The sequence below is a fragment of the Callorhinchus milii genome, unplaced genomic scaffold (assembly GCF_018977255.1).
Source record: "Callorhinchus milii isolate IMCB2004 unplaced genomic scaffold, IMCB_Cmil_1.0 Scaffold29, whole genome shotgun sequence".
Taxonomy (NCBI): Eukaryota; Metazoa; Chordata; class Chondrichthyes; order Chimaeriformes; family Callorhinchidae; genus Callorhinchus; species Callorhinchus milii.
Window position 1 is genome coordinate 3,674,685 of NW_024704770.1, and position 14,427 is coordinate 3,689,111.

At 42.4% G+C, this 14,427-nt stretch overlaps 1 protein-coding gene across 1 annotated transcript in view; it reads left to right on the top strand.

Moving 5' to 3' along the window:
* The window catches only part of pkn1a (protein kinase N1a), a 51,370-nt gene continuing 36,943 nt past the window's right edge, over nucleotides 1-14,427 (top strand). The window contains exon 1 of the mRNA XM_007909389.2: nucleotides 1-297. Within this exon, the coding sequence (XP_007907580.1) occupies nucleotides 277-297 (21 nt within the window). The 5' untranslated portion in view covers nucleotides 1-276. The remainder of the gene's footprint in view (nucleotides 298-14,427) is intronic.

Genomic DNA, 14,427 nt, shown 5'->3' on the forward strand with positions numbered 1-14,427 from the left:
CGGTCAGGCGGCGCGCTCGAGCCGCCGGCGGCAGGAAAACACAGAGAGAAGGGGAAGCTGTTCGCGGTGACAGGCGGACAGACAGACGGCTCTCCCACACCACGGCCGCCGCCGGGAGCCGAGCGCAGAGGAGTCTGAGGAGAAGAGAAGCTGTCGGAGAGGAGAGAGATTGAGAGAGCGCGGGTGTGAGGCGATGAGCCGCGCCGACTGACTGACTGACTGACTGACTAACGGTCGCCGAAGAGCCGCCCCCAACGGTCACCCACCGCTCGCGCCATGGCCGGCGAGTCCATTCAGGTGAGTGAGTGAGTGAGTGAATGTCACTGAGAGAGGCGGGGAACGGCGCTCGAGCAGTCGGAAGGCGGCCCGGGGCCGGGGAGGCGGGCGGCGGCCTCGAGGCAGGAGACGGGAGGGAAAAAAAGTTTGAAGTTTGGGCTCTGTCCCCGAGGGGGCGGATTGGAGTTTCTCAACCTAACGTGCTAGCCCGCCCGCCCCGCCCCGCCCCTGGGCTTGATGGACGGCGGCCGGCGGCCAATCAGGAGCGCGCGGTGACGCTCGCCGGCCAATGGGAGGCGCCCTGGCGTGGGGGCGGGACGAGCCGCCGGTAGCGGGTTCGGTTGCACAGGTCGGCCGGGTTTTTGGGTGTCATTTGCAAGTGAAAAAAATGGCTTTTGGGCGGGGGCCTGACTTCCTGCATAACTTTTGTGTAAACCTCTCTCCGCCTCTTTGAGGACCTTTTAATAATAATAATGCTACTACTACTACTACTAATAATAATCCTGGCGTTTGATGTAGCAATCTCAATGATCACATCGTTGAGACACGTCCCAAAGCGCTTCGCAGGATACAGTGTAAAGCGCAGTGACTGTGTATGTCAGAAGCCCTGACCTCAATAGTCCACGTTGCTGCTGCCCGTCTACAGCAACAACTTGCATTTTACGTAGCGCCCTTCGAGTGGGGTAGCGTCCCCGGAGCACATTATAATGCGCCGTAGCTAGTGTTAAGAGTGGCTTTGGGCTTCAAACCTATTTTAATTTCTGGCACCTCTGCGGGTTCCCTGATTGCCCGTGGTGGGGAGGGATATGTGTGTTAGGGTGACCATGTTTTGCAAAGCAAATCCGGGGAGATGCAACAAAGAAAAACCTCACCGCATTTCCTGATGCTGGCGGTTTCTGGAGAAGCAGTGTTGGATTAGTCAGTTCACTTCAGTTTAGCCGCTGTCAACACTGTCAAACTGAAAGCCAATTCACTTTACAGCACATTCTGTGAAGCGCTTTGAGATGTCCAGAAGACGTGAAAAGTGCTATATCAAATGCAAGGATTATTATTATTATATTATTAGCGGCTGAGTGTATCTGTTTTAGAATTTTATAGCTCTCGCTCAGTTTGTTGCTGAATTCAAGACCTGACAAACTTGGCCCCAGGATCACAGTACCTCATTCGGGGACTGTCCACAGGATGTATGGTCACCCCAGTGTAAGAGCAATGTTAAGTGGGTAGGGTTCAGCTAGTCACTGGGAAATTGTTCAGTGCAGTGAAAAGGAGGGGAAGGGGGCTGGGGATGGATGAGAGCCACCGATTGCCCCTCTAAAACTTTTGCCTCACTCCCTCCCATGCCTCCTTCAGGGCACGCCTCAAAACCCTCCGCTTCGACCGTGCTTTCGGCCACCCTCCCTGCCTCCTACCCTCCTTGACCCAGTCCCCTCCCCCTCTTGGGTCCTAATCCCTCACTGTTCAGCGCCTTGGGACATCCTCCCAATGTGAAAGGCACCTTGCAAATGTAATATTGTATTGATGCTGGAAGCTTCACCGAAAGTTAAGCAGCTAACACAGTGCAAGGAGCATCCAAGCAAAACTGCACGACAAATGTGCCAAGATCACGCCTCGGTTTATCGCACAGCTTATTATGAGATTTGTTAAATTATAGGGTTTCAGTTGGAACAATTCCAAAGCACTTGTTGAAGGAGCAAGCCAGATGTTTTCTAAAATCGCTCTTTAAAATGTGGGCTGGGACACTCCCTGTTGACAGAGGGCTAACCTTTTTGTCACGTAGGGGACTATAAAGTTTCCAGGAACAGTTTTTATTGGATGTAATTTTGTATTGTATTGAATCTGAATGAGTTTACCAATATTGATCAACAGCTGACAAACTTTTTTTTGTAAAACAATTCCTGCGATTTGAGACTGTTTGCAAAACTAATCCTGCTAAAAAATATTCCTGCAATACCTTTCTTTAAACATGAAATGATTACTCTCCTTATTTCAACATCGTTTGTGCCCTTTTTTAAAATGAGATATCTTAACTATTAAGTGCCTCTGACATCATAGAATATTTCGGTGGGAGTGGTTTATTACCTGGTATAAAAATGTAGACAGCTGAATGCCTTTGATAGTGTAGTTTCATTGTTGCTGAAAGTACTGCGCAGAATATGTAAAAAATAAAATGATTGGCTACAGTGACTGATCCAGTGTCTGTTTTTGTTACTGCTATATGTTGCCTGTCAAACATGATTAGGCAGCAGGCAGGTGGAAAGGCAGAGCTGGAGTCTGTTCGCCTTTCTGTTCAAAATGGTGGAACTGATGGGGTTGCAAAAATACAGCCCTCTTTTAAATAATAATCCTTGCATTTGGTACTGCACCTTATCACATCAACGAGATGTTTCAAAGCGCTTCACATGATACACTGTAAAATGGATTGACTATGTAGTTTGTGGGTGCAATTTGCATTTGTTTAGTTTGTTTTGAATCTGAATGGGTTAGTTTTAGAGAGGCACTATTAGTGGTTGTACTTAGTTGCCAAGTGTGAACTGAAGGGGTGAGATTATTAACTCAGTCTTGTTTTACTGATGCTTTATTATTCACCTCCTGGTCAGATTCTCTGATCGTTGCTCATTGATTATGTGAATTCATGTGGAAGGAGGCTGTTTGAACAGTGACTCATATTGATCACTGCTGGAAATCTAATATGCACCAAGATTCATGTGTACAATTGAGAACTCAATCCTTTTTTAACAGAATACTTTAGAAGTTAATACAGTACTCTTAGTAATGCCAGTTTATGATTATAAAACTTATTATTTAGCTCACAAAATACACAGTCAATTCACTTTACAATCTATTTAGCATGATAAGATGCTCTATCAAATGCGAGTATTATTATCATTACTATAAATAGCTAGTAGAGACTAAGAGTTAAATTTAGTAATACTATATGCAATCTTTTAAAATTATAATTAACCACTTATGTTGGCATGTTCACGGGTTCTCTGTTGCTCAAGTGGAGGGATGTCTATGCCCAAGTCGGCAAAATACCTGAGCCAGGATTCCGAGTCCCAGTAGATGATTAGATTGTGAGGACATCAGAGTCAAGCCTATGCCTGTGCTTATCCATTATCTACATTGGTACACTTCCAGTAGTGATCCCTGGATATTGTGAATTGTGTTTACTTTTTCCATCTTCCACTCACCCTCCAGACTAGCATAGTGTAGTTAACCCAAGCCAGCAGGATTAGCAATGTGACACAAACCAGGAATCAAATGGCCTCGATTGCTTAGTATCATTTGCGTCAATTTACAAACACCTAATTATCCAGATTTGTTGATTGCTAAAGGAGCGTTTTGAAAATTTATTGCCTTTGGTAAAGGTGCATCTTTATGTGTTTGTTTTCATTCTAATTTTATTTAAACTTCAGAGTTAAGTAAGGGTTAATACAGCTCTCCAATGTCCTTTTTTTAAACTGAAAAGCTTAATTTGTGACTTCCTACTTTATATGAATTCTGACTTCCTCTTAGTTCAGTCCTGCAATGTTGAAATGCTGCCTTAATGTCCTCCGGGGTTATCAATCGTCCGTAAGTCTTGTAAATCTTAGCTAAATGTTAAATTGTGGCTGCTTCATGCTTTGTAGAAATGATTATGAACCTGTTGCATTTTACCTGAAAGGCCTTTAACGTTGGAGTCATGCTGTGTTAGTCTTTGACCTTCTGTAGCTGTGTTGATCACAATGATCAAAGCTGTTATTTTCCTTTAAACAGTGTAGATCAGCTTCATAAGAACAGAAAACGCTAATGATGTGAATTTTTGTGACAGTTTTGTGTTTAATTATTCCTTTAGAGATTAATGAACACATCAAGCTGAATTGCTGCATTTGAGATGAATTTACTAGAAGTTTTTAAGAAGAATGCAGAATGGTACTTAATGAAGTCTTTCGAATATTAGTGTCTTATTCTCCTATAGCTTTGGGGGTGCTGTCCTTTGGATGAGGCGATAAATTCCCATGGCACTGTTCAAAAAGAGAATTTTCCCAGTGTCCAAGGACCATTTGTCCACTGCGTTTGTGCTGATCTCTGAAAGCCATAACTTCAGTCCAATTCTCCTGCCCTTTTCTCCTGTTCAGATATTTGCATTCAGAGCTATTTTCTCTTAAGAACTAATATTGATTCTACCTTAACCGCAGGTTACGGGGCATTCCAGGTCCTAATAACCCACTGCATTAAAAAAAAATAACTTCTCCCTTTGCTGGTTTGGTAATTCCCTTCCCTTTAGTTCCTGACTCACTGGCCACTGGGAATCATTTCTCCCTCTTTATTTTATCAAACCACAGCAGCAGCAACAAAATTACATTTGTAAAGCACCTTTACAAGGCGCTGGACAGCCAGAGTTATGGACCCAAGCTGGGGTTTGGGGTCACAAAAAAATTGTACAAATGTCAATTAGGTCTTCTTTCATCTGTTCTCAGTGAAACAGTCCAGTTTCTCCTCCAAGGTAAGGCTTATCACTTATTCTAGGGAATCTCTGCTCCCTTTCTGTGATCTTGCTGTCCTTCCAATAATAAGGTGTTCAATACTCCCAATGGTGGCGTAGCTAATCATTTGTACAGGTTTAGCATTACTCCTTTGCGTTCAGATTCTATGGCCCTGTTTATCCCATGTCATTATTTGAATAGAAGGGAGTTTCTCTCCAGATACTACCAAGTCACTACAAGATACAGCACAATGGTCCAGAAGTGACTTTTATTGGTTTATGTTTATGTGAAGTGAGTGGTCTTTGTTTAAACTCTCTGAGATGCTACCTTATGTGAAGGGCGATATATTAATGTATATAAATGCGACTTGTTGTTAGCATGACCCCATGGGTGGCAGTTTGAATGTAAATGGTTTTATGTAAGGGGTACTACATTCCAGCCAGCAGTATATTTTAAATCCTTTGCTCTATACGAACTCTTGTGAAATTACCTTTGGGCACTGATCTGTTGTTACTTTCTGATCGGTATTCTGTGAGTCATATAGAATTGATCGTGTTGTTTTCAGACAAAGCCACACATTGCGTTTCACATCGTGTATATAAACACCGAGTCATGCTGCCTTTACGGTGAACCTTTGACACCAATGATGAGCTGTACCTGTGCCAAAGTACAATGAGGTGTTGTTGGCAATAGTAGGTCTATCTCCAGAGGTGATTTTGCACTGTTTTGCTTTTGGATTGCCATCACAGCCTTTTACTTTTTTGCTGTGGTCCTGCTTTATCATCCTTTCCAGTTTACTAGTAAGAGTTGACTCTTGCCATGGTTCCTTCCTGTTGAGTCCCACAGATAAACTTTAAGGTTTCAAGCGTAATCTGATGGTCTAATACTCTACGCTAGCCTGACTATTGTCCATGTTTGCAGGACTTGCACAGTTCACATAGAGACTGGTGTTGAATAAAGCATACAAATGAAGCTGGGATTCCTTCCGCTGTTTCCCCGACTCCCTGAGGTGCAATGGTAGTTGGAAATAAAAATAAACGTGAGTGAGTGGGCCCATGGGATGTAGAGGGGAAGTCTGAGGTGCTGGTCAGTGAGTTAGCTTCAATAATGATTGTGATGGACTATGGAGAGTATGTGCTTTGGTGACGTGGCTTTGGTACAGAGAGTGAATAGTGATACATCTGCTGCTGAGTCTGAACTGCATGGACTGTGAGTGAGAAGAAATTACCATGGTGAGTTAAATGGCTGCAGCATGAGTCAAGTATAGCCTGTGCAGTACTCTCGCCTCTGAGTCAGAAGGTTGTGTCTTTAATTAGGACTTGGAGTCACGTAGTCTAATGCAGTGCTGGGTGTGTGTTTTGCATTGTCGGAGGTGCTATTCTTTGGCTAGATGTTAAACCGATGTCCCGTCTGCCTGTTCAGGTGGGTGGAAAAAGATCCCATGGCACTATGCAAAAAGAAAAGTGAGTTTCCCTTGGTGTCCTTGGCTGGACAATTTAGCTGCTGCATTCGTCGCTAAAATACAGTCAATCCTTGATGTGTCTCGAGGAGGTGATAAGGTACTATATCAAATGCCAGGATTATTATTATTATTGTAAACTTTTCGGTATGCTCACAAGAACAAGAATCAGAGGCGGGAGAAAATTGGCGAGAGAAATTTGTTTTTTAAGAAATATTGGTGGAAACAAAGCCACCTCCATGACCTCTACCTCAATATGTGTCATGGTATCAGATGGACTGGAACATATTTCTACAGAATGGCTTTAGTTTTACTTCTCTTTCGCCCTAGGTGGCTTGAGATTCACTTCACTTCTTTAGTAGTCGGAAGCTGCTTGTGTGAGGATTCTGCCAGATTCTTAAGCGTTGCTGTCAATCCAGAAACCAGTTTGCACATGAGTCACTAGTTTATTTTTATTTAATAGATTTGTTCACAAAATATAGTCAATTCACTTTACAATATATTCTGTGAAGCGCTTTGAGGCGTCTCAACGATGTGACAAGGTGCTATATAAAATGCAATTATTATTATTTCCTGACCTGACCCAAATTGGTTAGTGGTGTAAAAAGTAGCTTGCTCTTCTATTCTTTCATAGTATCTAGCACACTGAAATGGGCCAACCGGCCCAACTAGTCCATACCGGGTATTAATACTTCACAGGAATCTCCACCTATCTTAATTCCCCCCTCCCCCGTACTCCATTACATTCGCTATTGTGCATGTGTTTCCTCTTAAATGGATTGAAGCTTTTTAACTTCGATCACAGCTATTGGCAGTAAGTTCCAGTAGCTGTAAATTTTCATCAATTTGAAGAAGTTCCTCCTTGTTAGGGCTATTTTATTTATATTTATGCCCCCTTCTTATGGATCTACAACAAGTGGAAGCAGTCTATTGTGTTTACCTTTATTGAACCCCTTAATTATTTTGCACACCTGAGTCAAGATCCTTCTCAATTATGTCATCTCCAGGGAAAAAAGTACTTTTAAAAAATGACTTCCAAAGTATTGAAATAACTTAATATTTATTGTAAAATGCCATGTGCATATTTTTCACTATGAAATGATGAGAAATCTTCCTTTGCTTCGAAGGTTCTGAAGTCTTGATCTACCAGCTGCAGTCACATGTTGCGAATACCTTGAGATGAAATAGTACACGATGAAGAAACTGTCAAGAGGAAGTGCCTAAGAGCAAAGCTACTCATTTGACTATTAAAGGAATTGCTGCAGTAAGCGCTATGCAAGCAGTGACAATTATTCCTAAACTCATTCCACTTCACAACTATCCACTGTTACATGTATAGGAATTAATTTTAGTGTCTTCTGATTCACTCTGCCTTCTGAGACTAACAGCTACTTTTTACCAGCTCAACAGGAAATGCTGTTCTGGTTTATACACAATAGTATTTGTTGGATTTGTATTTTGTAAAATAGGATAAGATTACACATCACCCCCTTTCCCAAACATAGGAAACATCTAGTGCTCCATTAAACGTCCAGCTCAGCCTTTGGCTGGTTTGCCCTTGGACGTGCCAAGTGTGGCTTTGAAGTGTATAGCGAAGAGCAACAAAGCCAAGTGACTGTGGTTAGTTTGGGAATGTGATTAATGACTTCATTAACCTTTAATCAACCAGATATTTGGAGCTGGAGCTCCTTCAGTACGAATTAACCAAATTGCTGAACTGGGAAATATTCTGACTTTTTTGCTCCGAGCGCATTAATCAGCTGATAAAGAGATGCCAGTTATCAGAATAATAAAACTGATTATCAATGGTGTTGGTTTGAGTGCTATTTGCAAATAATCAGGAACCTCTACAGTACAGGGTTGTGATACTTAATCCCAATTCTAATGCAGTTAATAACTGCCACAGAAGCATAGTGTATGTGAGGAGAATTTTAGCACTGAATTCTTGCATTGAGCTTGCTGCTATCCCGTTGTGCATTATGTTATTATGCAGTAGGGCATCAAATAATAATAATAATCATTGCATTTGATATAGATGCACCCATAACAGTCGGAAATACAGGCATAAAGATCATTGAGACTTGGCCCTGAAGGTTTATAGGGAATCTGCGCTCATCTTAAGCCTGTACCAACTGGGATTGCTGGGAAATGGTCTTAATTCTGAATTCACTCAAACTTTCTTGGTTTATCATTGCCTCTCTGGAGGGGAGAGAGAGAGCGCATTCCATTCCAACAATCTATCTCTGGGATTTCCATGTGCATGGAATTCTCAGTTTGATTTGGAGGCTCTTAAGCAACAGTGATGGATGTGTCAGACACCCACCCGGCTGGCCAAAAAAATAGGAGGGAGAAATTTAAAAGAATAAAATAAAAGCAAGATGTTGAGAGGAAATATTGTTTGTTGCTTGTTGGAGTGCTGTGGTTAGTGATGCAGTTCCTGTCAGCACGGCCTGTGAATCATCAGGCTAAAATGTATTCGAAACACTATGATAGATTTGTGCTGAGTATGGTGAAAAGATTTATTCTGAACGGTTTATTTCTATGTGGCAAATAGGCAATAAATACCCCATGGATATCTTGTGCCTTCCTGCGTATGCCTCGGTACAGCACAATTTTGTGTGTCAGCCTGCCACAGTGGTATCATTCTTGCCTCTGACTCCGAAGATTATAAGTATAATCCTTGAATTTGATATAGTGCCTTATCATGTCTTAGAGATGTCTCAAAGTGCTACACAGAATATACTGCAAAGTGAATTGACTGCATATTTTCTGGGTTCAAATCCTCTCGTTGGCACTATTATAACCTCCCTTAAATTAATCCTGGCTGCAAGTACCAACTCCTGTAACCTGTTCCAGACATTTCCTTACTGTCTGTAAAAGTCTTTACCTGCTTCGGTCAAATGGGTGTAGTTAGAACAGTCTATGATTTTGCTCTGACATCTCAAGTAAGGCTTAAAAGTTTAAAGCTGACTATGGTCGGGGGAAGTAACTCAGAAAAGCTGAGGTTTCAAGCTTGTGACCTTTAGGTATTCATGTCCAATTAGGTGAAATCACTGTACAAGTGTCTTCCCCAAATGGTAACCTTTCCTGTCATTTAATTGTGTGTTCTCCAAGAGGAACTTGGTACAAGGGGATACGGCAGAACATCACATTATAGTATGTGGATATGGGCAAAATGTGACCCACTTGTATTGTGTGAAGTTGAGGTGCCTGACAAACACTCTGCAGGAAGTAAATACTGCTATGGCTGAGAGGATGCTCTCGGCTGACTGCTGAAGCAGTTAGTACAATATGTAACCGCTCTGTAAAGAACACTTCCTTTGTATCAAGGCAAAACGGTGAATAAAAACTAGTGTGTACCCCAGCAGAATGAGAAAGTGTTATATTAATAGAATATAAAAGATAACGTTGGAAAAACATCAGATAAATCACTAACTTTGACACCTCGATGTTTTTAAAAAGTATGTTAGGTTTTCAGCCAAAAGCTGTTTTGCTGGTTCAACCCTATTTCAGCCACGCTGCCACCATTAGCTGTCAGGTAACCTTGGTGCAGTATTATTAACTTGTGGTAGATTTTCCCTTCTCTTTTCGAATTGTGTTAAATTGAATTAAAAAGATGGAGCTTTTTAATCTTTCACAAGACATAGCACATCTCTATCATCAACGTCCATTCTCCAATGACAACAGTTTGAACACAGCATAACTCGAGCCCAATGCTCAGAAATTGCTCTGCTTGTTGTTCTCTAAGATGTCCTTTTGATTTTTTTAAAAAAAATGCATACACTCTTCCTAATGTGACTAACGCATTTTCAACTACAAATGTGCTTGACAAGTGTACCAGTACTCCATTAACTTGCTTAGAATTCGAATTCAAGATCCTCACCCTCACCTCGAATTCAAGATCCTCACCCTCACCTACAAGGCCATTCACGGCCTCGCTCCCTCCTACCTCTCCGACCTACTATCCCCCTACCTACCCGCCCGTACCCTCCGTTCCTCTGGCTCCGGTCTGCTCCACATCCCCCGCCCCAACCGCCCTACTATCGGTGGCCGGGCCTTCAGCCCCGAGGCTCTGGAACTCTATCCCCCAGTGCCTTCGCCGCTTCCTCCCTTTTCTCCTTCAAGGCCGGTCTCAAGACCTTTCTCTTTGACCGTGCCTTCAGCTCCCCTCTCGACTCTCTACCCCCTCCTCGCTCCCTCCCTTCCCTCCCCTCACCATTTCCCCCCTCCTCGCTCCCTCCCTTCCCTCCCCTCACCCTGACCATTTCCCCAATGCTCGGGTCCTGACCCAACTGTACAGCGCCTTGGGACGTCCTCCCGACGTGAAAGGCGCTCAATAAATGGAATCTTGTTGTTGTTGTTGTTGTTGTAGAAAGATTTACAGAAACATTTAGTAAGTGAATGATCACCACACACATAATTTTCATTATCCATCTTTGCTGCTAGATATCTATTTATTATCTCCGCACGTTTCCTGTTCTGTTGTCAGCTTGCGTATCACTTGGTATCATTCTCATTCTGGCGGCTCAGTCAGAATGTTGTGGGTTCAAACCCTGCATCACAGTCGAGTCTTGACATCCTTTAGTTGAGATGTTGAATCAAGATCCTGTCTGCCAGTTCAGGCTCATGTTACCTAGGGTTCCATGATGCTATTTCAAAAAGAGAAGGGAGTTTCTCTTGGTGATCTGGCCAGCAATCCCCCCAATAAATTGCTCATTCTCCTGCTGGCTGTTTGGGACATCGCAAATTGGCCGCCACGTTTGCTTGCACTTGCACTTTGAGTAATTACTCTAAAGCTCTTTGTGGTTTTCAAAGTTATAGGCACTATATCAAATGCATTGATGATTTATTTTAAATAAATAATTGCGCTGACATTCTCTAAGTCGCCTAATTCTTCCCCAGATCCTTATCCACTTGGTCTTACCACAGACCGCTTGACAACATAATTGTAGATTAGTAATTTTACTTGCTAGATGCACTCTTCATTTGTTTATCAATGATGTAAACTGGAGAAGTGGGCCCTGTAAAACTCCCTGAACAAGGGTAAAATTTATGCTCCAGACTTAAAGCAAATTTATGTACGGTATTGCTTATTCCACAGGAACGCGTAAATATTTAAATGGAGATTTTCTGGTTTGTGTTGGGGCCAGGAAGCGTTGCAATTTCATGCTTCTACGACACCAACGCATCCATCTGTGCCCTCTGTGCTGGTGTGAACAATCAACAGCTGCCCCTTCCAGTGTGACTCAGTGAATGACGATCAAACTCCCTTGTGACTTATTGTTGTTTTGGGGAATCTCGTCAATATTGGGAAGCTTGTTTCACTCCATCTTGGCCACTTTAAGAATTGTGTTGTTTGTGCAAGCATGAGTTCCGCAGGCTGAGAAATGAAATGACTGGCATCCCATTACAATGGTTTTTTTAATGGCTTTTCTGAGGCTGGCTGCTGAAAAGTATTTTTTTTCTTTGTTTGTTTAGCTTTGGCTTTACAGCAACAACTCTGGCTACCATCCCCTCCACGTTCTCTTCCTTCCCTCCATCCTCCCATCATTATTTGAGTGAATAACGGGGGGGAGGAGTGACTGAAGAGAAATTTGGTCAGTTTCAGCACCCAAACTCTTTAATAAAACGAAAAATACTGCAGATGCTGGAAATCTGAAATAAAAAGCAAAGTTGCTGGGAGCACTCAGCAGGTCAGGCAGCATCTATGGAGAGAGGAAAGTGAGTTAACGTTTCAGGATGATGACCTTTTGATGACCACCCCATCACCAGTTGGAAACTAATTGCCATACAGTTTCATGTGGTATTGGCAATCTTTTTTCATCATGATTGAGTATGACGAACTGATTGTCTACATTGCCACAGGATGTACTCATTACTGAGGCCTTCAATTTACTTCTGTTTTCGTGGAGGTCTTATGGTATGTTAACTTGCAATTCAACCTCTGTCATTTTGGTGTGTTTGCCTTCCAACTGCTTGTGTTTGGATTAAACCGATTTGACTCACTTGTATTCTCTCCACATCCTGTATTCTTTGATCCTCGCTTTGTTCTCTATTGCTTTTCCTAATTTATTCCTTGTAAATTGAAGTGATTTATCTTCTTTTTAACAAGCAGCCTCTAATGGCTGCAGGTCTGCATGTCATTCAGTGAAATTAATTGGTTGCTGAAGAATATATCAGTAAGCCGTTGTACAGTGAATCAAAACTTTCTGTTGATTTATGTTTGATTGTTCCGACACTATTGCCTGTATACCAAAAAAGGATGTAGTCTGTTCAAATATTTATGAATGTGGGTCATGTTGCACTAAAATTATCCATTCATCCTTCCAATGCAACTGATGTTATGACAGTGAAAATTGTTCCATATTGATCGGATTAGTTGGAGCTCGCACCTTACCTGAGGAGCTGCACTCAGCCAGGCGTGCCATCCTGTCACTCTGTCATTGGTTTTTCAATGAAGCTATAAATCGCTCATAGTTTCTAAATCTGACCCAGTAACAAGTTGTATTGATATAGTCCCTTTCACTTCGGGAGGACATTCCAAGGCGCTGGACAGTTGAGGGAATGAAATGTATGGCAGCGCAACATGGCAGGACTTGCAAGGAGGGGACGAGCAAAGAAACTTGGGAATGCAGGTGAATAACTGCTTAAAAGTAGCTTCACAAGTTGAAAGGGCTGTGAAAAAAGTTAATGGCATTCTGAGTTTTATACACATAACAACAACTTGCATTTGTATAGCGCCCCTCGCGCAGGGAAGTGTCCAGAGCACTTGACAGTGGTGGAGCACATCGCTGAGCTGGGGGAGGTGGAGGTGACCATAGGTTCGACCTGAAGTTGGGGAAGATGCAAGACTGAGGTGTAGAGGAAGAGTGTTCCAGAGTTTCGGGGTGTAGAGGCTGACAGCCGAATGCAAGTGTAACCACAAACTAATTTTGATGCACTGTGACTGTGGACCGTGAATCCATTCTTGTTCTTCACTGTGGTGTTACAACAAGCTTTTTCACTGCAGAATAGAACGTTTACAGCAAAGGCATAAGATTAGTGGATTCCTGTTTTGATTTGAATCAGGGCTGTGTGTGTGTTCCTAATGTTACTGTGATATTGTAGAATTCTTGGCATAGACTGAATCAGCAGTAACTCATTAAGTTAGCGATTGCATGTTAGAGGCCTATTTAACAAAAGAAACTTATTTTAAATGTCAAATTGAGCACACATCTGGGTAACCCAACCTGTGTTATCTAGTTTCTTTATCGTGTGATACTAAACCATACAGATCAACATACTTGCTCTATGCTGGGTTAGGTGTGAGGTGAGGTCAGGATAGTAGTGGTGCATTTCTCTTGTCCTTGTTGTTTTGGCCTGAATGGAAAAATTGAGACTTCAGTGTGGGTCTTGGGTGACTCTCCCAGCCTGGGGACTTCCTCCTGGTGTGAAAGGCACTATACGAATGTAGTTTTGTTGGTGCTGTTGTTGTTGTTTCTACCCCCATCCTTTGGAACTCCATCCCATAGTACCTTCACCTCGCTCCCTCCCTTTGCCTCCTTCAAGGCCCATCTCAAGACCTTCCTCTTCAACAGCGCCTCTGTCTCAACACTCTCCTACCCCCAAAGTATATACCCGCTACTCCTGCTGATTCCAGCACTCGGCTGAACCATCCCATGGTGCAAGGTTCTACCCTTGAGAGGAAAGAAATGGAAACACATTCTCGAAGAGCTGGATCAAGATAAACTGTTGAAATTTTTCCAAATCAACTAAGTTAAATAAAAAAATAACAACTTTTACAAAGTTTTTATAAAAATATGTTATGAAAACTTGTTATCTGTATTCCTAATGCTGGTGTTCTGATTTTAATCTGCTTTGATGTGTACAAAGTTGCCGGTTAATGAAGACTCTGGCTATAAATGTTTATGTGAGATACATATTCCCAAGTTATCATCATCATAAGCTTCATCATTTCTTTGGATGCACTGTACAACCAACCAGCTGTTACATGAGATCACACAAGCTGCTTGGACACAGTAGAGACTTCATGTGCGCATTATTAAAATACTCCCTTATGTTCTGGGTTTGTGCTTCACTGCAGAGGTCATAGTGAACGCATGGTTAATGAATGCCTTTATTGTACACTAAAGAACTCAGCTGCTAGTGTCATGCAATAAGAGAGAATTTGTGCGTTCAGAAAAATGGGAGGCCGCTGATTTGGGCTGCTGGTGTAGAGCCAGCAGG